The 24,962-nt window shown below is 34.9% G+C and overlaps 1 protein-coding gene across 1 annotated transcript in view; it reads right to left on the bottom strand.

Annotated features, from left to right (window-relative positions):
* The window catches only part of LOC102692282 (neuronal migration protein doublecortin), an 82,486-nt gene extending 61,309 nt beyond the window's left edge, over nt 1-21,177 (bottom strand). The window contains exons 1-3 of the mRNA XM_006632623.3: nt 21,099-21,177; nt 13,694-14,101; nt 2,496-2,839 (exon numbers count right to left, since the gene is read on the bottom strand). Coding sequence (XP_006632686.2) covers nt 2,496-2,839; nt 13,694-14,057 — 708 coding nt within the window. The 5' untranslated portion in view covers nt 14,058-14,101; nt 21,099-21,177. The remainder of the gene's footprint in view (nt 1-2,495; nt 2,840-13,693; nt 14,102-21,098) is intronic.
* Nucleotides 21,178-24,962: the final 3,785 nt, after the last annotated feature.

Here is a 24,962-nt window from a genome sequence, read left to right as displayed (position 1 = left end):
GTTCTGTAAAGTTGTCCTGTAAAGTGGACCTGAATTTTCTATTAAAAAAAACATGTACTGTACAGGCAGACACCTAAATGTTTCTGCAAACATTTAAAGAATATAGATTGACTGCCCTCAGTATAATATACAGTATTTTATATTCATCACTGTCATAAATTCTGCTTACAGTCAGAATCTGAAAACAATTAAAAGTCAGACTTTCTAAATAACAGACAGGTAAAGATAAAATATAACATAAACGGAAGAAGTAAATCAAGTTTAAGGCTCTGCCAAGCTAATCTAGGACATTTGCAACACTATGAGATAGATAGATACTTTATTGATCCCATGAGGGAAATTGCAGAATCTTGGATAAAATTAAACAAGTAGATTTGTGTTCACATGATCCATGTAAATCACACGACAGCCTATTGTTTGAAATAAAAAGGTTCTCTGTTCTTTTAAATATGTAACAGGAGAGTACCCATGTACCCAAAATAACCATGATGCAGTATAATTAATTCTATAATGCTAGTCAATTGATAATGCTGTTCATTATCATAACGTGAAAATAAAATAATCACAACATCACACCAATGGAAAACATTTCCTCCCTTCTAGCTACAACAGTATAGTTACAGTATTTCTGGGAGCCCAGTCAGACCAGAAAAACAAACAGCCCTCAAAAGAGATCTCAAAATAACTAACAAGAACATAAGATGCAATCAAACGTTTCTATAAAGCTTCACGTATGCTCATACCAAAAACAACTGAAACTTCTAAATCACCAGCAAAGATAGAAATAAACTGGATTTTAAACATGTTAAAATGGATAATCTACAGTAAGTGTTCTATGTTACCCCCAGACTGTTTAATAATACAAGGTTGGATGTTTGCTTTTTGGCATCACCATCTTTATTCAATATGTTGTAGCTAGGAAGCAAACAAAAACATAACATATGATCTAAAAATATAACAAATATACAGTATACCAATTAGCACTTTCACAGGCTTATCCTGTGAAAGATGATCCCTCTCCACTCGTCGATCTCTGGACATCAAAATCATGACCCAGCCCTCCTTCCCATGCACATGCTGTACATGCATTGTATTGTCTGGGGGGTGGTGAATAATTATCAAATTGTACAGAAATCACTTGTTGTATGAATTCCTGGTTAGCATTTCACTCAATGACATTTACAGTACTTCATTATTCTGCCTCTAAAGAGACAGAGACCACCATTTCACTGGGATGGTGTTGCTGTAGTCGATCCCTAATCCCTAAACCTCACCTGTAACCATGTCCCATTACAACTCTCTAACTGTTGCATGGTGTTTTGGTTTGTTAATAATTTTCTAATGTCAACAGAATGGTCATTTGCAGATGTGTTGTACCTTGAATGACTTGTCTCTGCCATCTACTAACTCTCGGGAGAAGCTCTTGTCCTTTGAGAAAACACTTAATATCTATGGTTGACACTTTGTCTTCAAAGATTCAAAGATTATGTAGACTGCACTGCCTTTGTAATAACTATTGCTCTCAAACAGGAAATGTTTTTTTTTCCTGACATGCTAAATTTTAAAGGTAACTTGTTCCCTTTAGAAATTAATTAATGAGACAGTAGTCTGACCTTTTTGACAATTAATAAGTATGAAGGAAGCATTAAAACAGTTCAGATTGTTTTGTTAATAATTAAGTTAAGAATGTTTCTATAAATCTTGAACTGTACATGCCCTTGATCTTCTCTTAGCTGAAGCAAATTTCCATTCTAATTTTCATACATTTCCATACACGTTTCCATATCAGTGCCAGGGTAACTTTACTTCCTCAAAGGTCCCTAAAATAACTATGAAACCAAGAATATGTATTATACAGTTTATCTCTTCATTTTTACAAATCAAAACCATATTCATTATGCTAGCCTACATACAGTCTTGCATGTATTTGTGAAAGGAAATAATAAAGGTCTCATTTTTGTTATGTAGATTGAACTTTTGTGACATTGCAGACAGCTTCAGTAATCACTGCCTTCCAGCATTTGACCATCTAAATTGTATAGGTTAACAAATGTGGTTTGGATGTTCTTCACCATTGGAGTTTAAAGAAAATCACATAATTTACCTGATGAAAACATCAACCAGTTACAAGTGAATACATGCTGATAATACAAAGTAAGTTTAAAAAGCAACATTACAATTTTTGATAAAGCATAAATGATGTTTTATCCCCTTGCTCAGGTGTTATTTTAAAGAACCTACTGTATGTTGGTGTCTCGAGCAGGCACTTTAAAATCAAAGAAATATATCATGTGAAATTGTAGACCTATGGAATATACAGTATGTAATACATTGCTTATAACATATTTATAGACATTTTCTACAACTACGTGAAACATTTAAATTCTATGAGAAGTAGCCTAATAAGTTTTAATGTATAGTAAGTGTTCTGCTTTCTTTCTAAGTCATCTCGGAAATACAACCTATTCATTCCATTCATTTGCAATAGAACATACCTGTTTGCCATCGAGTGTGTAAATTCTCTTGACCACCCCACTCTCCAGCTTGATGGCTTCTGTGATGTCTGTGAGGACTTGCTCGAAGGAGTGTGCCGTCTTCTTGTTAAGGAGGACTCTCACTGCCTTCCGCGGCTTCACACCACTACGCATCACCGTGACCAGCTTGGGCCTCACAAAATCCTTGCTCTCCTTCACCTCATTGGCCACCTTCCCACTGGCCAGAGACTGCAAGCCTTTCTGGTTGGCTGAAGCCTTGACGTTCACTGACCAGTTGGGGTTGACATTCTTGGTGTAGTCCACCTTCTTGTAGTAGTTTTCAGAAGCACAAACGTAGCTCTCCCCTGCAGACAGTGAGAAACCAATAAGTCAAGTTTAGTTCTATTAATAAAATGCATGAAGTAACCCTGTGATGGACTAGTGTCCCATCCAGGGTGTAACCAGTTTGTCACCCATTGCATGATGGATTGGATCTGGCCCTTCTGCTACCCTGTTCTGGATAAAACGGTTAGAAAATGGATAGATGAATGAAGTAACCTTTAATTGCACCCCATGCTTTTGTTTTGCTGATTTCTGAAAATTTTTATATTTGCCAAATTTGTCCTTTTCTCCAATATAACTTTAGTGTTTCAATAACACAATATCAGTTAAAATATCAACAGGCAAAACTGAACTGCCTGTGTACAACTATTAATTATAAAAGTGGCAAAAGATTAAACAAGCCACTGGCAAATCACAGATTTCACACCTGCTACAGTACTTCCTGTTTGCTCGAGCAACAGTTCCCAGACCTGGTCCTGTGGGACATTGTGCTGATTTATCTTCCACTGAACTTCTAATCACTGGGACTGACTGATACTCTTAATTGATCTACTTGCTACTTACATTTCTCAAAAAACCATACTTCAAGGCTATTTGTCGAAGAACATTAGCATGCACACCTTTTTGCTGTCCCTTCTTCCTTCTCTACTTCTTTCTTAAGAATTCCCTCCCTAATTTCTATCTCAACATCTCTTAGCTGTTGATCAGTTTATGAACAGACAGATGTGAATGACAATGTATCAAACTTTCCCACAATAAACTTCTCTTTCTCTCTGCAGAGGTCCAGTTGGTAACATTTACTAGACACTGCTTTTTAATTCTGAAATCTGAAAACAATTTTTAAAATATTCCTCAAACAAAAAATTCAAATACGTTTGACTGATTAGGACCTTGGCTATAACAGAAGTATTGAACAACATTTAATTAATTTAGGTTTTCACTAAAATTGTGTAATATCATGTATTTAAACATTGTAGCCACATTAGTCATTGTAGACATGCTTGCATGTGAAAAGTGAGAGGAATTTACAGCGAATTCAACTACAGATCTGTCACTAGAATTAAATCATTTAGTATGATAAATGCATACTAAATCATTTAGAATGCAGGTGTGAGCCTGGTCAGTACCTCGATGGGAGACCTCCTGGGAAAAACTAAGGTTGCTGCTGGAAGAGGTGTTAGTGGGGCCAGCAGGGGGTGCTCACCCTGCAGTCCATGTGGGTCCTAATACCCCAGTATAGTGACGGGGACACTATACTGTAAACAGGCGCCGTCCTACAGATGAGATGTAAAACCGAGGTCTTGACTCTCTGTGGTCATTAAAAATCCCAGAGCGTTTCTCGAAAAGAGTAGGGGTGTAACCCCGGCGTCCTGGCCAAATTTCCCATTGGCCCTTACCAATCATGGCCTCCTAATAATCACTGCTCTCCTCCCCACTGATAGCTGATGTGTGTTGAGTGTTGTGGCGCACTATGGCTGCCGTCGCATCATCCAGGTGGATGCTGCACTTTGGTGGTGGTGGAGGGGAGTCCCCATTACCTGTAAAATGCTTTGAGTGGAGTGTCCAGAAAAGCGCTATATAAGTGTAAGCAATTATTATTATTATTATTATTATTATTATTATTATTATTATTATTTATTTAATTCAATATACAGGCCAGATTCAGGTTCTAATACTGTTGTCTGAACCTGGTATCTTTAAAAGAGTGTTTTGAAATTTTCCAGTTTTGATCACAAATGTCAAGTACGGGTCATCATTTCATAAAACTGCATTTGAAGGGGACACAAATTTTAGTCTATTCAAATTTCATGAATTATCAATCAATCCCCTGATTAAAGATTGGATATCTTATTGTTAATCACAGTGTAAAGCTCTATAAACAGAAAGACTTATTTTCAATACGATACACAGGTTATAGAAAATAGCTTGTATGCAGCAAAATTGTAAAAGGAACAAATCAACATAATAACGTATTAACTGTCTATATAAATTAGCACCGGCTGTCAAATACTGCTAGCCAGGCTTGCATTATTATGGGAATGAAGAAAGAATGAAAGGATAAACCACTTCATAGATCACTGCAAACTTGCATTTTCACCATTGTTTAACCATAAAGCTGGTCACTGCACAAAAGGAAGTCAGGGGATAAATGTTGGCAGCTGTACTTGTTTTTCTATCCCATCAAACAAAGGAATCAGCATTTCTTATATTAAATTAAGGACATGTTCTTCTGTTAATAGATACAGATAAAACAGCCTGTTCATTTCCTTGTGGTTTAGACAATAACAAATGAAATGTTGCTCATTTCAAAAAAGATTTGAACCTATTTATTTCCAATCAAGTCTCAACACAAACGCACATTTCTCTCTCCTAATCTTTCACTTTACAGCAGAAGAGGGATGGCTCAGCTGTTTCATGATGAAATATTTCTGTAAGTGGACAGCACTTCCAAACAACAATCAAGCTAACATATTCCTCTGAACAAATCTGCTGACACACATCTATACACGTTATGAAATGTTCTGTTGTTCTGTGTTTCCTAAGCTTACCCTGGAGAGAGTGAAATCTAGGTGAATTCGACATATAGAAGTAGACCCACTTCAACAACCTGTCAAGTGCAGCACCCTACTATAGTAGGTGATCCAAAAGCTCCAACAGAGAATAGATCAGGTAGAGCAATGAGACATTATGCAGGACAGCAGGCATATCACTCTTATTCTTACTAAGAGTGCCATGGGTTCTTTAATGACCGGGTACAGAGGGTAGCGTCTCAGTTTAATGTTTCATCTGAAACATGGCATCTTCAAGAGCACATTGTCACAAATTAATATACTACATTATTGATTTGTTAATTCTGGTCAAGAAGAAAGCATGCCACTTACTGGTCCACCAGCACCACTTACAGTAGTTACCTGGTTTTCCTTATATTCTTCTTTGTAAGAACTGACTAGACACAACTGTGATTAACTTCTTACATACAGTATGATGCTATAAGGTGGTAATGCTTTTGTCAAAAAATAATTGAGCAAAAAGCCAAGCAACAGGAATGAAGGGACTTTCTGTCTCACTACTTTTTAAGCTGCTGGAAACTTAATTATATCTTGACGTGCGAAACTGTACAAATAATATTTGTCACTGCTTGTACACCACCGTGTATTAAGAGTTATTATATTTTTGTATCTGCAGCTTTTGTCTCTGACTCACAATACTGTGCTATTCCTGTTCTCTTATTTAAAGGACAGAAAAAAAGAGTGTTGAGATTTTATTTCATGAAAGGTATAAGCTGAATCTTAGACTTGAAGATATAAGAAGTTGCTCAATCTGATACAGTATATATGTTCGAATCTAAATCACAGAATTATATAGTTGATCACCATCATATTGTTGATTTTATTGTGCTTGCGAAACAGGAGCCACTGGCATGTAACATTGCTTGGTTTTATTAGTTTAGTGCCAGAGGAGATATTTCAGGAATGTTTGAAGTAAAAGCATACAGGCTGTACAGTAGTTTGTTGTGTTAAAATGGTCAGTTGGGAACTTGGTTTAATTTCCTTACATAGTAAACCCTCAAGGCTCTATGATAAAACCAACAACACTGCATTCAGTGAACAAACGTGTACTTACTCTCTGGAGATTTCAACACTACTGTGTAGTTTAGGTTAAAGTTATTGCATTGAGAGAAGCTATTCTCTTATTATTTAGCAAACTGTGTATTATTAGGAATTGGTACTGTATGTATTATTTCTTACAAATTAGCATTAGTGGTATACCTGCATCTCGAACCATATTTTGTTTTCCTTTATTAGTATTTCATATTACTACTGTTGATGAATTTGCGCAGGATTATGTACTAGAAAATGCATTTTTGCAAAAAGGATGTAACGTTAAGATTCAGAAAAATTAAAAATGGATATTGAAATTTGAATGTATGTGAGGCATCCGAACCCGTGATGGTAGAAGTTTATTTGGGTTTTTTTTAGGATTTAGAGTTTATTTAAAGGATCAGAGGTTTGTTATTGTACCTCTTTTCTATCACTTTGAGGTTCGTTTTCTGGATCTGAGAATCACTGAACTCTTAAGTCTTGTAAAAAGTGGGGTAGATGTAGAATTTTAAAGATTATTTCCCCCAGGAATGAAATAATCATGTTTTATCTAAATGAAAATTAAAAATGTTTAGTTTTACTATTTCTTCTGTCATGCAAATGCCATGTACTGTAAATCCTAAGATGGTTAACAACTGTGTATGTATTCCTGTCAGATAAAGTAATTTCTCAGCAAACCAATGTCAAATTCAAGAGTTAAAGTACATTTATTCCAACAGCAACAAAAAACCTTGGTGAGGATTTAGTGTGAATTATCCCATCAAAGAGGCTTTATTTTTTAGCTGTTTAATCCCTTAAACTAAAAGTTTCTTCATTTCCAGCAAGCAAATGTTCACTTTCAAGTTAAGGGTTCAGTTTTACAGTAACCATGCCCTACTTAGAATACTTAAAAATGGTTTACTATGACCTCCAAAAATTGTATTTGGCTGTTTTAAAAAAGAGAGCAGCAAGATTTAATACTGTATGGCTTCAAGCTTTGACATATTTTTCTAGTTCAACCTTGTCAATGACTCCATTTATAAGTTTGCCACCACTTCTATATTTAGGAGGTCACCTTTCAAGATTACTGTCTCTTAAGACCTTGTTCTGCCAACAGCTCTCCGTTCACAGCTTCACAATATCTCAGGAGCACATTCATTTCTAAAATGAGCAGGTTAACAAGAAAACCGCTAATAGGCAAACATCCAAAGAAAGTTTTTTATCCGAAGACTTCACTGTTATTATAAATGTAGATATTTTATATACTTTTAATTTAACTTATTTTTTCATTTAATTTGACTAACTTACAATGTTTACAAGACAAAAAGATAAAGACAAATATATTTCTTATGAGCTCCTTTTATTTTCTAACACAGAACTGAAGAGATATTAAATACTGCATTAGGGAGGAATGTTTGGTTCAATTAAAGATGATTTTCAAAGCTCTTTACTTAGTCTCTGGCAAAGTCTCCTTGTGTTAAGCTGGGGAGGGTTATTTTCTTACAGTCTCCATTTAGCTTTAAGTGGTGGTACATTGTAAAAGAACTCTATCACTGGAGAAAAAAATGTTCAATAGGATATATTGAAAAAGCATGTAAGATCTAAAAACATATAAAAACATATTACTCCCAGAAAGACCATTACTAAATCTGTTCAGACATTAATGTGGATACTAGATGAAAATCATTCATTTTCTGGATATAAATTCTTAGTAGTACAGGTGTAGGACTAGAGGATCAATGGTGCTATCAAGAATCATGGAGCATAACAGCTAAAGACAGTTTTGATTTTTGTCTCTAGATTAAAGGCTTAGAAAGTGAAGTATTGTTATTTCAGTGGGCAGCATAGAGAGGCTTAAAGAGTGACATTGACTGTGGGAAGTTGAATTGTTTATGAGTGACAGACATCTTATAAGAGTCTCTAATTAATCACACAAAATTAAGGAGCTTTAGTTTGTATCTCTCTTGGAAGCTTGCAACATTTGAGTTTTTTATTGCAGTTCTTTTTAAGTAATTATCTGCCACAGGAGGTGCTTGTTATTGGCAGGCAGGATTACTTTTTTTTCAGCAGAGGATGGTGGGTGTATGCTGGTACAGCACAAAAAGGAATACATTTTTTGCATCCCTGCCACAATTGCTGCTTTCCATTTGTCTGAAACCAATTAAATTGATACCATCTTATATTATCATTCCTTATTTTAAGCATTTGATAACATTTAATGGCATTTTTAAAGCACTGACAAAGAAAAAGGAAAAAAAATGAAGACCTTGATGAGCAGGAATTCTGATGCCTGGATTCATGAATATTTTCATCTATATCATCTGTATCTTTAAACCAGCACAGAAAAGCAAATATGGAATTGTTAAAAGCCAGATTGAATTTCTGCATAGTACTATTGGATTGAAATGAATAACTCATGCATGTCTTCAGCTTGTGTGTGTCTTAAATCCTTTTCAATGCTCCATGTCCCTATAGAACTAATTTTCACTTATGTTTATCAGCATCTGACTCTTTTCGGATACTTGCTTCTCCTTAGTGGATGCCGCTAGTCCCTCCACATTTTATCTGTTGCCTTTTTGAAACTGTTTTCCACCAGCATGCAGTATAAAATGCTTATTCATTAGATGGATCAGTGGTTATTTTAAAATAATTTCCAATGGCAGAAGGACCCAAAGGGGTAGATTATAGAAAAGCAACAAAGAGTTAAATCAGTGCTAATTTGATCAAAATGAGGTGATCATCTCTTCCTTTTGAGCTGCTTACAAAAAGGATAAAAAGACAAGGGTGGGGGGCTTTTTTCCTCAGCTGCTCTTCTTTTTGGTATAATTAACTCCTTTCTTTATTCCCCATCCTTTGTCTGTACCACGCTGGGCATGATGAGTTCATAAATGGGTTCTCATGTATTCAGCCTTAAATGGCTGTTATGAAACAGGAGTGTCCTTGATGGGCATGGGTGACATGCAGGCTGATGTGAAAGAGGAAATTTGATGGGGGGTGATGAGAAGAGTGCTGCTTAACGTGCTAAATTGGGTGATCAAGCTTAATTCCACACAGACTCTTGTCTAAGAAGCTCAGAACAGCACATTCCAAGGGTGCCTTCAGAAGCAGACTTACACAAGATTGGTATACCTTGGGCATGTCACATTATCAATTTTAGAATTTAGAATTTTAGAATTCAGGAGATATTTTGAATTTATATTTTGGATGAGAGCATTATTTGCTTTTTCCTTATCAATTTCATTCTATAAGAAGGTCTTTATTTATCTTTTTGTCTTGCAAACATGCTAAATGAGTTAAATTAAATGAAAAATTAAGTTAAATAAAAAGTATATAAAATATCTACATTTATTAGCATCAGTGCTACAGACCTCTTAAAAACAGGAGTAGGCTCATGTAATCATAATCATAAAGAATTCCTTAAATCCAGACAGCAGTATTAGATAGTGAGATCACAGGAACCATTTAGGCCTTGAATCAGGATTCTAAGATTCTACCACAGAGATCAGGGAATTCTTCAAAACATGCCACCAGCAATACTTCACGTGATAACATTCCATCCAGCTGGGTGTATTTCGGTTGTACAGTATCTGTGGGAGTGGGTGCAAAGAAAAAGCTATTGATTTTAACTTTGCTATAAGGGAATGAAAGTGCAACATTTTTGTGGGTGAACAATTATTTTGATTTAAAAAAAATGTTTTCGTTCTCTACACAGAAATACAAAATAGGTCAAAGTTCTCTATTCACTTTCAACAAAATACAGACAATGGAATTTTGTGGGTGGGTGGTACCTTCATCATGTGCTGCACTGATAATGAAAGCTTAAGGGCATGTTGAAATGTTATCACATCATTTATATCAATTTCATCAATTTCCCTACGGGATTAATAAAGTATTATCTATCTGTCTATCTATATCACTCTGTTTGAATCAAATAACTGATATAATAATGATTTATATCATTCTATGTGAATCTAATAATCTAATTACTAATAACCTGATAGAGTAATATCTACAAGCTTTTGTGGGGCTAAGTATAATTTAAAGCCACCATTTAAGATTAACTTGTATGTTTGTGTTGGAATAACTTCTACATAGATTCATTTACAGATTACTGAACCCATGTGATTATGAAAGAATAATTCAATAAAGTACCATAAGAAAATATGTACTGTGTTTTGTTATAAATGAGAATTTCTTCTCAAGTTACATGCCTTTTAAAATAAAGGAAAAAAATCTGACCCTTTATTTAATCTACCACAATTTGTTACTCAAATCAACACTTTTAGACACAAAGCCAATTGTGTAGAAAGCTGGTGGCTATTCAATTCTGGCTGGCAGCCTTCAGTCTTTGCTTGTGAACCAAATTGTATTCATCTATTTTTTTCTATCAAGAAAGAACAAAAAAAATATCATTTCACCACCCGTTCCCAAAAACCTATGCAGTATTCTTAAAATGACTCAAGCAGGTGAATGACTCAGTCAAGCTGGACTCCAGTTTTGAACTCATCAAAAGCTCAATTGAAACATGTTGCTTAATTAGTCTTTGGGCAAACGGTAGTTGTAAAAGTCTGAATTATTTTTGCATTTTACTGAGAGTTAGTGGTAGGTACATATAACTGGGATAACATACTGCACCTTGAAAACATATTCAAACTCTTGAGCAGTGTTAATATAGTGTTATTTTAAAGCTTGACGTCATTTTGAAGTAGAAATGTATATTTTGATATGCTGTACAATCTACCCCACATATTCAAAGCAAAAAAATAAAAATAAATAAAATGTAAAAGTCTTGATTGCATAAGTACGCAAACCGTTTACTGTGGTACACCTAAATTAAATGAGGTGCCAGAATTACCTGAGATGGCTGAAAAGGTTCATGGGGCAACAATATCCCAGGCATTCCACGAAGGAGGTTTATACTGTATGGGATTGAAATTAAAAATATCTCAAATCCCACATTAGAACAATTGGTCAGACAAGTCAAAACCTAGGCCTTTTGGCCTAGTGCATCACTCAGTCAACACCATCTTTTCTGTCAACCTTGGTGGTGGCAGCATTATGTAATTGTTTTATATTGTGAGCAGGGAGTGGGAAGCTTATCAAGACTCGTGGAAACAGATGGAGCAAAGTATTAGATACTAACAAACTAGATACTAGATACTAGATATTAGATCCATACATCCATACATCCATTTTCTAACCACTCTTACAACTCAGGCTCCTGGAGGAGCCTATCCTGGCAAGCAACTGGCACAAGGCAGGGGACACTGTGGACAGGACGCCAGTCTATCGTGGTGCAGACAGACACAACCACAGACATGCACACACCCATACTGTATACTGTTCAAGTATACACTTTGCCACAGTTTTGCTGGTATTTATTGTAACCTAATTCACCTGTAAAAGCCTTCATTTTGAAAAATTTCAGCCTTTGAATAAAGTTTAAATATGTATATGCATTTACTTTGGAATATCAAAAAATGGAATACCGTAGAAAAGGTCTGAATACGTTTGCAAAGCACTGCTTAGAAGAGAATCAATAAAATATAAAAGCTGCTAATATATGATTTCTCAGTAATAGTGGCTACTATTAAAAGGAAAATTATAATAGTGTGTAGATATGCGGTATTTAAGTATTACCTGCACATTCAAAAAAACATTTGCAGTCACTAAGCTTTTCAATGTGTTGCTGTTGCTGCAAGACCAGAAATGCATAGTTACTCTGACGTTTTATTCTTTGTTCAGTGCCTCCTAATAGAAAGATACTGTAGATGTCTTTTATTAATACATATGCAAATATTCTCATGAGCAAGAAATCTCATTTATGCACTAACATCTTAAATTATATTCATTTAATCATAGACAGGAATTTACTCAGGTATTTTTTTTACCTTAAAATATTTTCTCATCTGCCCAGACTATAACACTAATTTGTTGAAAGTCAGCACATTATTTCAGAAAGGTGCAATGTCATTTCAGTGAGGAAATGAATTATGCTACACAACATCCCTACATTGTAACTCTGATTGAGTTTTTTCTATTATCCTGCCTTTAAGCAGTTCACACATATAGGTGTGTGTGATGCAGCAGCAAAGCAATGTTTTTGTTGGAAATGTTATCAATAGTCAAATGAGGACCACTCCCCCTCTGTCTTTCCTGAACAGTTTATCTCTCTTTCAACACCATCCACCAAATTTTGTCTAATTCCTGTAATGCTGATAATGCCATAAACCTCTGCATTCACATAAATTCCAAAGTCTAATACTTTGGGATTAATGTTTCTGGCATTTAAACATATTGAAGTTAGAGTGCATTTTTTCTGTAGCTGTATTACCCCCTTTAACTTCTGAAACACGGCCAGGTTTTGTTTTTATAGACAACCCGTTGGTGAGGTTGGTACAAAAGTGAGCGCTCAGCTTTTTCAAAGGTGGAGGCTATGGTTCAAAAGCTGAGAATGGAAAACTTTTCTACCACTCACTGAACAGAAGACCTGGCCATATGCTTCACTTTGTGCCACTATTGGCACATTTGTGGTGCATTTGAGAACCGCAGACCTAAAGTCTTCCTTTATAAGCTCTGCACGGGTTGGCGTGAAAATTGAAATAGCAGCTACTACCATGCTCAATCCGAAAACTAATTAAATCAATTGTCTTTTTTCTTTTAAAGAAAGACCACTGAATAAATTACCTGTAAGACTGCTGCTATATTAGTAACAATCCTGTAAATGATACTGATTTCTAGATTTACTCTTTTTCAAAATATAAGTACTTGTTTCTATGGCAAGAAAAGGGCACTGGTAAAAGCTTGCATCAAAGTGTCTAACAACTCTGCCATAACACTGTTATATTTTTAGATTAAAGCAGGCAATAAATACAATTTTAATTTTATTTTAATGTAAGCCATAGTTGAATATAAATGTGGGAATTCCTGCCATGAAAAACTACAGAGAAAACTATAGTAGCTGAAATAAAGCTAGGGTTTACACAGAAATAAAAGACTCAACCTTTTTTTATTACATTTTTACATAACATTGTCTTATGCAGAATTTTTCTGTTAACAACTGTAACTGGGATGTAACTGCAACAATCTCCTTGCAGGATACCATTCCCTTAAGATAAACACTGCTGCACATTCAGTGTCTGTCAAGGTTAGGTTGATGATTAAGGGTAGGGATAGATATGTGTGAAGATACACAGTATGAGGAATCACATCTCATGGATTTGGAGTTTTTAAGGGGATGAATTGAAAATGTGTGATGTGAATGCTGTTCTCCATTCCCCATTCCCCGAAGCTTACCCTCCTCCAGCTCGTCCATGGAGGTGATCTTGCGAGATCCGTCGATGGTGAAGATGAAGCGCACCCCCTGTGGCAGGTTGATGTGGTCAGAGAGAGAGCGGGTGAGGTCTGCTAGCAGGGCGTCGAAGGTGCGGAAGCGGTCAGTAGCAACGGCATAAACGATACCCTTGAAGTACCGGTCGCCGTTGCGATAGAAACGCACTTTCTTGGCTTTCTTCTCATTGGTTAGAGCCTGCAAGGTGCGAGTGCGGTAGAAGCTGCAGTGAGCGCTGTGCGTGGGGCTGGGCAGCCCGTTCATGCGGGCCCCCTTTGTGGTCCTGGAGGTCTTGTCTCTTTCATCAAAGTGTCCGAAGTCTAGCTCCATAGTGACACACAAGTTGTGGAATGTCTGTGGTGGGGTTTGGAGAGCTGAGGAAATATGGAAAAGAAGCAGACAACTTGGTCACTGACTGGACTGAAATAAATGGATCTAATCAAGACATTGATACATTATAGAGAAGAGAAAAGGCTACTTTTTTACTGTTGGGTTGCTAATTAGAATAATAATAATGTTTCTTTATTAGCCCAATACAGTTTCTTGCATTAGGAATTTGTCTTTTTGCATACCCCAGCTTTTTTTCTCCATGAAGACAGACAGGGAGAGAAGCTTGGGTCAGAGCGCAGGGTCTGCCATTGTACAGCACCCCTGGAGCAGTTGGGGTTAAGGGCCTTGCTCAGGGGCCCAACAGAGTAGGATTCCTCTGCCAGCCATGGGATTTGAACCAGCAACTTTCCAGCCACAGGCACAGATCCTTAGCCACAAAGCCACCGCTCCACCCCATGTGCTGTATATTAATCTAGATCATTGATATGAATTACGAAGAGCAATTGTCATAATTCAGAATTCTGATTCAGATCTTAACTACATTACCCCAATTTACTGTAAGTAGTTCTCAATCCAGAAATATGCATTACATTTATTATACTATATTATAATATTATGTTTTATACTGTTATAAAGAACATTATTCTAAAAATATACAGTTAACATACCATATCCAATGAATTGATTTAGTCCTACGTAAGACCTACCTTTTCTCACTCCATTTTAGCTACCCCCCACAATTCTATTTCCATAAAGATGACCCACCTCTAGTGCCTATAGTAATTGTGCTAATATTATTTAATAGTGAACTTTGTCTTCTCTTAGTTTGAGAATTGCAGTAAATGTCTTTCTTGGTAAACACTAATTTAAAAGACTAATCATTTCCCTTTCATCTAATTAAAAAAATAAAATATTAGTCCCACTATTTTCTCTGAAAATCAAGTTATTTCATAAACATTTCATGAAAAACATACTATAGTATTTTAATATTTAGTATGAATATCCTTTTTACTGCCAACTCACTGTACTCTCTTTGGCTGTTTTTTTTTCTTACTCTTTAAAGCATTTTCTTTCTCCTTATATTTGTATGAATTGATTCATTATGTCTGGGAGTATCTGAAATCTACACTTTTATTTACTTTTGGGAATTATCTTTTTTGTGCTTGAAGCTGAGTATTTTTGGGCTGTCGTTCATTCTTTATTGATCTATGTTCTTATACCATTCTATTTCTCCTAATCTCATTCCATCATGGCCCTTCCTGAAATTATAAATCTTTCTTTTAAAGCATGCTATATTATGATCATAGTTCCCTAATGGTTCTCACACCTTTGTTTTCTTCACTCTATCATGGCTCTTTGAAAAGACTGAATCAATACAGACATTCCCTCTAGTGGGTGTTTTGGCAAACTGAATAAGAAAGCAGCTTTAATGTATTTCAGTCTCAGCTGCTTATACACCTGTTGTTTTCCCAGTCTAAGTGGATAAAATTAAAATGTTTCCTTATAACCACTCTTTTTTAGCATGTGAATTCTTGATTTAATTATAGAACATCACTTATAATGTTTATCTGAATTATGTGGTCTATTGCACATACTGTACAGTACTCATCACCATCATTTAAAAAATTAAATAATAAATAATGGCTGGTAAGGGTCACAATGACCTAATACCTATCCTAGAAGAACATTCCCAAGAAGGGTTTGAGAGCACAAGTGGGGTACCTGTCCATAAGGATATACTGTATAGAAAGAGAATAGCTGAACAAGGAAGAAAGTGGAACATTTATAGAAAACAAATGTGAACGTGGAGAGAACTCCACATCCGACAACAACACATGGGGAGACTTCACAGGTGCTTAAGTCCAGAATCAATCCCAGAACCCATGATCTAAGATGCAATAGCCCCAAAAACCACAGTATTGTGCATTAGATAAATCATCATCATATTCCGAAAAACTGACAGTAAGGAGAAATAAATACATTAAATCTACAGTATCAAATAATGTATTCTGAGAGGTGTTTGCAAGTGTTTTTTTAAGACAGGTTATTATTTCTGATAAAATGATATTATGCCCTGTGAGTCACAAACTTAAAAAAGTCAGAAACATATGAATATCAAAGAGTTAGAATAATTCTTTTGTAAAATCTTGTATTTTTCTTTCACCCAAAGAGCAAAGTAAGCTCTGCATACAGGCTGAACAAAGTTCTGCGTTGAACAGTGTCAGTGCCAAAGAAACCCTTCACAAACATCTGCTCCTTTTAAATACAAACAGTTCTTCAATTGAAAATCAAGCCCCTTTTCTTTACAAAAAAAGATGTGTTCCAGGGAATGTCTGCTCAGGCATTGTCTGTGATGGAGCTCCCACTGTACTTTGCTCTGGCACTTTGAATAATCAAAGGATTAGCCTAAAACGTTTATTTCATTCATAGATCCTTTTTCAAGTGATTGTCTTACATTCATTTATATATTTTTTTAGATACAGTAGACCTGTCTATTATACTGTCAGTACTTTAAGGACCAATATCAATTCTGGAATGAGCAAATCAATGTAAACTAAGAATTTCAGAAAAAATATCTATAACAGCTTTGTTGAGTTGTCTCTGAGTGTTTTATTTGCTCAATGATTCTTTCATTGGCTATGCAATGGAAAAAAACTCTTTAACAAGTCTTCATGAAATGAATCAACCTTAAAAGTCTCAGTTCTGTTCAAATGTTCATTGTCTCTTGTGCAGAGAGAGTGAAAGATACTGTACCCGTTGAAACAATATTTGTGAGAACCCCTAGTTCTATTCATCGAAGTACTGCATCTTTCTTACTGTACATAAATACTTCAAGCAAAGTCGAGGGCCAGTATTCTGCCTGAAAAGAGAAAGCACCTGCTCGCATTGATAGAATTACAAAAATCTTACTTACTAAAGCAAAAGATAAAAATAGGACATTTGCAAGAAACCCCTAATAACACTTCACAAGGAAGTTATTTCCAGTATCAGTGTCACAGTCTTAAATTACTAACTATATTGTGTTTGATAAGACAAGAAATCCACTGTTTCTACCAGCATTCTACAGCTTCCATGTATGTACTTAACTATCCAAAGTATAATACATTTTTCAAACACAAAAACTTAGTTTAAACCAAATATAATAAATGTTTCATAATCATACAGGTAGGAGGAGATCAAACACAGATAGTACCCAAACAGTATATCTTAAGTTCCCAATGGTATGTAAATTGTCACAGTAAAAAATAATGAATCCTGACTAATTACTTGCATACTTATAATTTTTTTTTTTATATATATTTTCTATAGCAAAGCATTGTAAAATAAAGAAAAGGAACAGAATTGAAAAAAAAATTATATGAAAAACAGCTGGCCTAAATTAACCAGACTAGAACATATGAAGTGAATTCAGATTTTGTTACAGCTGACAACAGACATTTACGCTCTGTATTAACTAAAGAATGTAATTACATTAACAAAGTGATCAGATTCTATTATTTTATGGTTATCAATAACATTAGCTTTAACTTAGCACATCTCATACTATACATTCCAAGGCCCTATATACATATAATACAAAGTAAGCCAACTATTAACTTAATCTTCATCAAAAAGCTTTGTTGCTTATAATCCAAATTAAAACTATACTAAACTAAAGCACAATGAGAAATGTTATAATAGTATTTTAAAAAACACTTACCCAGAGCCTTGCATGCTTATCAAAGCAATGCATTATCCCAAAACTCCAGTTTTTAAACAATAAATGAGCACTAGATAAGCACAGGATGTTCTTTCTGTGTCTTATAAAGTCATCAAACAATCTGTTCTAAATTTAAAGACATTGCAATGCAATGAACCTAATATAGAAGGTTGTACATGAAGAACTGTCTTAGATTTAGTCGTTGATCATGATAACTAATAGCATTATTTTGAAAAAAATAACATTGTATTAATTAATTCCAAGGGAAGTTACTAATTTATGTGTTTTTGTTAAGGAGAGACAAGGTCATTGTTAGGCAATGTGAAAAGGAGCATCCTCTTGACATTTTGAATATGAGACTGTAATGTTACAATATGTGTAACCTGAAACCATTAATTATCATCATACCTACGAAATTATTTACAATTAGTAAGCTAATGTCTGAAATACAAAGAACCAGCCAGCATTACTTTGGTCTTATAAGAGCTTTAAAAAAAGCAGATGGAATTCTATTATTTTATTAAATGGTATTTAACATCATAGCCCTTCCTCCAATGATTTGTCTTAATTTAATGATAACCACTAGTCCATGGCAGGGCAATGGAAAATGGTTATTCTCTTTACCCTTCCCCCACCACATAAATGGCAAAACTCAAAGCTTCTCCAGACAGAACTGAAGCATTTTTTAGAGAGTTTCATTTTTCCCATTGGGGATGTGGCAGAAGCTCACATTATGTCATCACATTATGAAGTAAATGTAATGGACCAGGGGGAACCTACATGCTTTTGATTACCCAGGGTATAATGATGATATTCCCATTGTGTGCCATATAGGTAGGTTTATGGAAAAGGAACCAACTACATAGCTCTCTGTTACTTATTAATATAGATCAATGCGCAACACTACCATGGGATAAATCTTTAAAACATGGGCTGGCAAAGACCTGAGAGGACACAGCTGACACCAAAACGTCACACAGCAGCAATATGGATGAGCTCAGAGTGGAAGCTGTCATTACATTTCTCTCAAGGGGGTTAATAAATGGAAAGTAAGAGGTTTGTCTCCTGACAAGTCCTGCAGTGTTTGCATTGTCAAGATTTTTGAAATAGTGCTAATTGTGATTAAAGCACTCTGTACAAAGGCTCTGCTTTTCACTGTCCTGGTTTATTAGATATAGTAGATTAAATAATACTACTTATATGTTGTAAATGTTTGTGATATGAGAACAATGAGATTAATCTATCTGAGTTTAGGTGATTGATTTGACCAGATGGTTTAGAACAACTGATCAGACCCAATGATAGGCCTATCCTCCTATATGGTAGTTTACCATATTTAATTATTCACAGCTTTGTTTATAATACTAGCATTAGCCATTTATTCAACATTTATTCTGACTAACAATGAGATAATGCAATCATTATTAGTAAAAAGGTAAACAGGTACTAAGAATACACTGACAAATGTTGGATGAAAGTCACATGATTCATAAGGCTGTTGAAATAAATGACTCCAATATGGATCTGTAGTTAGAGTTAGGAAGGGGGAATTCATTCTGTCCACAGTTGACAAAGCATCTTAAATTTATTTATCACATCATCAGTACATCAGTACACTCCCAACAAAAATACCAGTTTCACACGACACAGAAAGAAACTGTTCACTTTTTATCTATTTTTAGAACACAATTAGATTACCATGCGCTGTCCATGTCCCCTCAATTAAATTAAGAGCTCAGCCTTATAATATAGAGTTTGGTGTGCACAACCAATGAAACTGATTTATATAACAATATATTTGCAGCCAAAACAGCTAAGATTGATTACTGAATACCTTGATTCTAAAAACTGTATATTGAGCAATAGAAAATTATCTTCATATGAATCTTCACATGATTTTGCTTTCACTGTTCATCTTTGTGTTACTTGGATGCTGTCTTTAACACATGCAGATCATAAAAGGCCAGGCCAAATCCACTGGATAAAGATAGGGATTGGTCACGCTTTTTCCATTAAAACCCTTCAGCTCAGCTCAGTCCTGACCTTATATCACTGACCATTTGGTTTAAACAAAGAAATGTCAGCCAAAATGTGTAGTGTTACAGCTTGCCAAGCACATTACAGCTTGGATGGCCTTTGTGACCTGATTTGAACCCAGTTCTTAAAAGATTTACTATCACTTTGTGAATCCCAAGCCATTCTCTGAAATGTAACATCATTTAAATAGGGATGGTTTTATATCTTGCATTGGTGTTGCATCTTAATTTGTGTGCTTAATCCCATTGCTTCACACACACCTCACTCTTCATAAAGCCCTGTGAGCCACACAAAGCTCCATAGCTCATTCCAAGGAAAAAACACTCAGACATTGCCAGTTTGGAAGCACTGGTTTGGTTTTCTCTCAAAAGGTATCTCTTGTTTCTGTAAGTAATAAGTTGCCATAATACCAATTTAGTCAAAATCATATTTGGAGCTTTTTTAGGAAAATACATTAGCATACAGTAGAGGATGGTTTCCATTGATATGATGAAGCAGCAAGATTTCAACTACAAAACCCTTTACTAAGTTCTGTGGGCTATTTTACAACATATATTGTAGCAAAGGGAATGTGGTGTATTCTCCAGTGGTCAACAGTATAAACCCCATCTGCTCCTATAGAAAGAGGTAAATCACTTTGACATTACCCTAGGAAGCTAGTATCCCATTGTTTAACAGAAGACAGAAGGTTGCTTCTTTTGAGCAACTAGAATATTTTAAACTACAGTAATATGAAGGACAAGTACTGAATCAGAGCAGAACAGGATATTTAGTTTAACACTGACACATTCGTTACATCAAAATGACACCTTGGCTTTAACAGAGCATTCACAGCATTTGAGGCAGAGGAAGCTACTGTAGCCATGCACAATAGAAAATCACTGTCTTACAATCAGCACACAACCAAGACTTTCAGATTAAAGGCACGACTTATGATTATTGCTGTGTTTAACCACAGACTATAGCAAGGGTAATTTTAAAAGTTTCAGAGCTTCAGCTATTTTACTTAAATTTCTTGTTTAAAAAAGCACTATGTGTATTGAAAGAGCAAACACAGCAAATAAAATATTTCCTTTGGCAATACGAAAAGGTGTCCATATATTTTCCAACCACCTGCTTCCACTCCCAACGAGATGCATTCATTAAGTAATTCTTTTTCTTAAGGTTTAGAATATCTCACAGACAGATTTGCAGTAGTTAATAAATAAATATTTCTGTGAGTCATATGACCATAAGTACGTAGTAGCTTGAGATTTACATGTATTCCATATCATCTTATTTGCTTTTCTTGTGTAAGTACTCACCCCGTGTCTTGTGCTGCGAGGGTGTGGATGCTGCAGGATAGAGAGACAATCTCACACTGCCTTTGTCTGAGCTACAGCCTGGAGAGCTCTGCTTGGCTGGCAGAGCTGGCTGCTGGGTCCTAGTGTCTGTAAAATTCAAACCACAGATGATCGATATTCACAGTCAGAGAAGCTTTCTGCAGTTATAGCCACTGATGATCTGCTCAATGAAGCAATTGGAAGCAACAAGAAAGACTTATATGAATATCTTTGAAATTATCTTTTTAAGAAGAGATTGAAACAAATACAAGTCTGAGGTAAATCTCAAAGTTACTCAACTCAAGTAAAATGCAAACATATGCATGTTTTTCTTTCGATATATTATGTGATGTAATCCCATATGTAAGGCCTAGATTGTAATCTTTGTTTAAAAAGCTTTCCCTAATGTTTTGTAGAAAAAAAAAACAGTATGTCTAATTTTATAGTAATGTACAAAATATCTTACCTACTGTATATTACATTTTTAATCATGCATCCCAAAATGAAGAGAATGTATTAGGATTATCTCAAATCTTTCTGATGACATTGCTTTTTAAGATATAAATGTATTTCATCTACCTTCTATGTTGAACACAACATACAGAGAAAAATCAATACTAAACTCATAAAACGTTTATATCTGAGGGCATTGACCCAAGACTACTCTTTTCCCCCAATTCTTCAATAAAATAACCATCTTTCAACAGCACACAACACAACCAAACATAACATTTGCAAAAACAGAAGCACTCCTTTTACTAAAAGGATTTCAGGCTCTCAGCATCTATTTCTTTCAGCATAACACTGATTTTCATGTGAAATCTTAAATTAATCTTGTTTATCATCTAATCCAAGTAATCTCTAAAATCACAATATTTTTAGTATCTATTTTGGAAGCTTGTTTTTGCTTTGAACATAGTGCATTAAGTATTGCTTATAAATACTGTAGATAAATGTCTACTGAATACATCTTAATTGTCTATTTATTTAACAGTATGTAACACTTCCAGTTGTGTGTAACGAATTTGTATGCATTTGAAAGCTAGAAGAAAAGTATTTAGCTTTACTTTAAGTAGAAAGTTAAAAGATTTGATCTTCAATCTTCAAAAGCACCGATTCTGCATTTCAAATCAGTTCAGGTATTTTATTCCATCGTTCCTCAAAGACTGAAAAGCATATCACCAAGTAAAAGCTGATCTGAACATTTTCACTACAATGTAGTATTTTTTAAAAAACAAAAGGCTTTTAGAGTGTGCATATAGAAAGGGATGTAGTTATACTTTTCTCCTTAATTTCAGTTTCCTAGATTTTCCCCACATTTGATCATTTCTCTCATTTTGTTGAGAGTAAATTTACTAGGCAACATATTTTGAAAATTACCTTGTATTCTCTGATTTTCGAGATTGCTGCAAATAATATCTTTTTCACAAGGGTTGCTGTTGGACTGACTAATCTCACATAATTTTCCCTATCACAAGCATACAGAGGCTAGTTCAGAACAAATACTTATATTCAAAGAAAAGACTGTTGTTTTAAAACAATCATTAATCCTTCTATCCATTTTCTATCCACTCTATCCAATTCAGATTAATGGTCGAGCCAGAGCCTTAAAAGGCAAGCAATGGGTGCAAGGTAGAGTACATACTTGAAGAGAAGTGCGTGCCTCACACAACACACAAAGACAGACACATACTGTACACACTCACACCAGAACCAATCTTTCCAGAAGCCAATTAACCTACCGGTATGTCTTTGGACTGTGGGAGGAAGCACCTGGAGAAAACCCACACTAACATGTGGAGAAAATACAAACTCAATGCAGATAACACTCCAGGTCCAGCATTGAACCCAGGGCCCCAGCACTGCAAGGCAGCAATGTTAACCACTGTACCACTGCATCAGAATTTGTAGAAAGCATGACTACTTGTAAAGTGAGATGAAATATACAGTATAACAGGAAGATGTTTTTAAAGGACACACCAGGTCTTCAATTGGGATTAAAAAATTCTAAAGTGTTTTGATTTATTTTAGTCACAAATAGAGCAGGATTTACATAGGAGTGCTCCAGATATTGTTTTTGACATACTTAGATACTTTTATATTGCTTAAATGGCTTGTTTTGCTTTTGCTAAAAAGAAAAGGGAAGCAAAGATTTTAATAGGAAAAATAGGAAAAACATTTTTCCCAACTACTTTTCATTTTCAGCTTTTTTTCCATTTTGCAGTATTCTAGATTTCATGCCCAGAAATAAAATGTCTTGCTTTCCAGCCAATTCTGATATAATCTCCTCATGAGCTGAAAGGCAGTTTTCCATATGAGCTTACTCTGCTTGTGTGTGATGTATCATGAACTCTTCACTGCAAGTTAACTATCAAAACTATCAAAATTACATAAAAAATCACTTGAAATGAAAATAAAATCATCGCGTTCTGTGGTTTTAAATGTGACTTTTATATTGAAGTTAGTTGGTGTTGTATGTTGGCAAGTTAAACAGGATGTGTTTTGTCTAAAACATACTGTTATGTCATGTTATTAACTGCAAGAATGTTGTGACATTAGAAAATAAATATTACATTATTCTAAAGACATGCTTGCTTTATAACGCTATTCGCATTATTATTGCCTTATACTTAGTGCCTTATAGTAGTGCCAATGATACAACAAAGGAAACCTTAATGCAATAACACCACCTAAAACCCATTAGTGTTAATAACAGCACTGGGAAAACAATTTGACAAACTTACGCTGCCTTCTACCATTCCTCAGGGCTTTGTCCCAGATAGAAAATCTAGGTTTTTTGCCTAAGCTGTGATAGTCGTGGTGTGTATAGTTATATCTCCAGTGACATTATACCAGTTGTGTGTTAAACCATTTGTATTTAAGGATTTATGAAAAAAATGAACAGCCAGCACATGCCTATTAAGAACCAAAAAAAAATGAACATGGAATTTAACCTGAAATGATAATCATGTAATTCTCCTGAGAAACCTTACAGTGTCTTTTAAATGCTCGTCATCCTACTGTATATCATGACTCAAGGTGTTAAAGGGTTTAGCTATACCACAGGTCTATAAATAACACCTTAATAAAGAAACAGAGATTAGGGTTTCATTGTGTTGAACAAATTAACCAGCCTTGTGATAAAATGTCATGAAACTCGGAGACAATTACTCTGCAATTACTCATGCAAATATAAAAACCCAGTTTCATCAAATTGTGCTGATCTTTCTAACAGGGTGGTACCATATCTGGGATGTAGTGTAAAATATGCAACAAAATGCAAGTACAAAATAATCTAACCCATTTAGCAGATTGAAAATTAATTTAAGCAACATGCACCCACATTATAAATACTGCTTTTGTCAAGCTGCCATAACTAAACATATTTTTTATCACCTGTTTTTGGCTATTGGTCTGAGACATTTGATTTTAAATAAATTTTTGTACAGTGTGTGCAAAATGCAAAAAAGTAAACTGAGTAGCATCTCTGTCTCCACTGATAAAGAAGGACCAAAATACATGTTTTAACATAAGAAGGACAATATATTTTGTGACAATAGAAGCAATTTCAACAAAAGAGCTTGAATTTATCTGGGAAGGTTTTCTTTGCATTTAATCTACACTAAGATTTCATTACTCTGAAGAAAATTATCCAAAAGCTCTGTTAAGGAATAAGCAGAAAAAGTAGAGCTTTTATTCCTCTCTTTTGTGTAAAACACAAGCACAACATGCAACTCTTTTCTGCAGCATTTCAGTTTATTGAGTGACAGAAATGCTTTTTCTTGATTTAATTTGTGTTATGTGTTTTTGAAATATGCAAAGAAGGCACAAATATAGATTAATATA

Source organism: Lepisosteus oculatus, chromosome 8 (genome assembly GCF_040954835.1).
Source record: "Lepisosteus oculatus isolate fLepOcu1 chromosome 8, fLepOcu1.hap2, whole genome shotgun sequence".
Lineage (NCBI taxonomy): Eukaryota > Metazoa > Chordata > Actinopteri > Semionotiformes > Lepisosteidae > Lepisosteus > Lepisosteus oculatus.
This window is presented reverse-complemented; position numbering and strand designations above follow the sequence as displayed.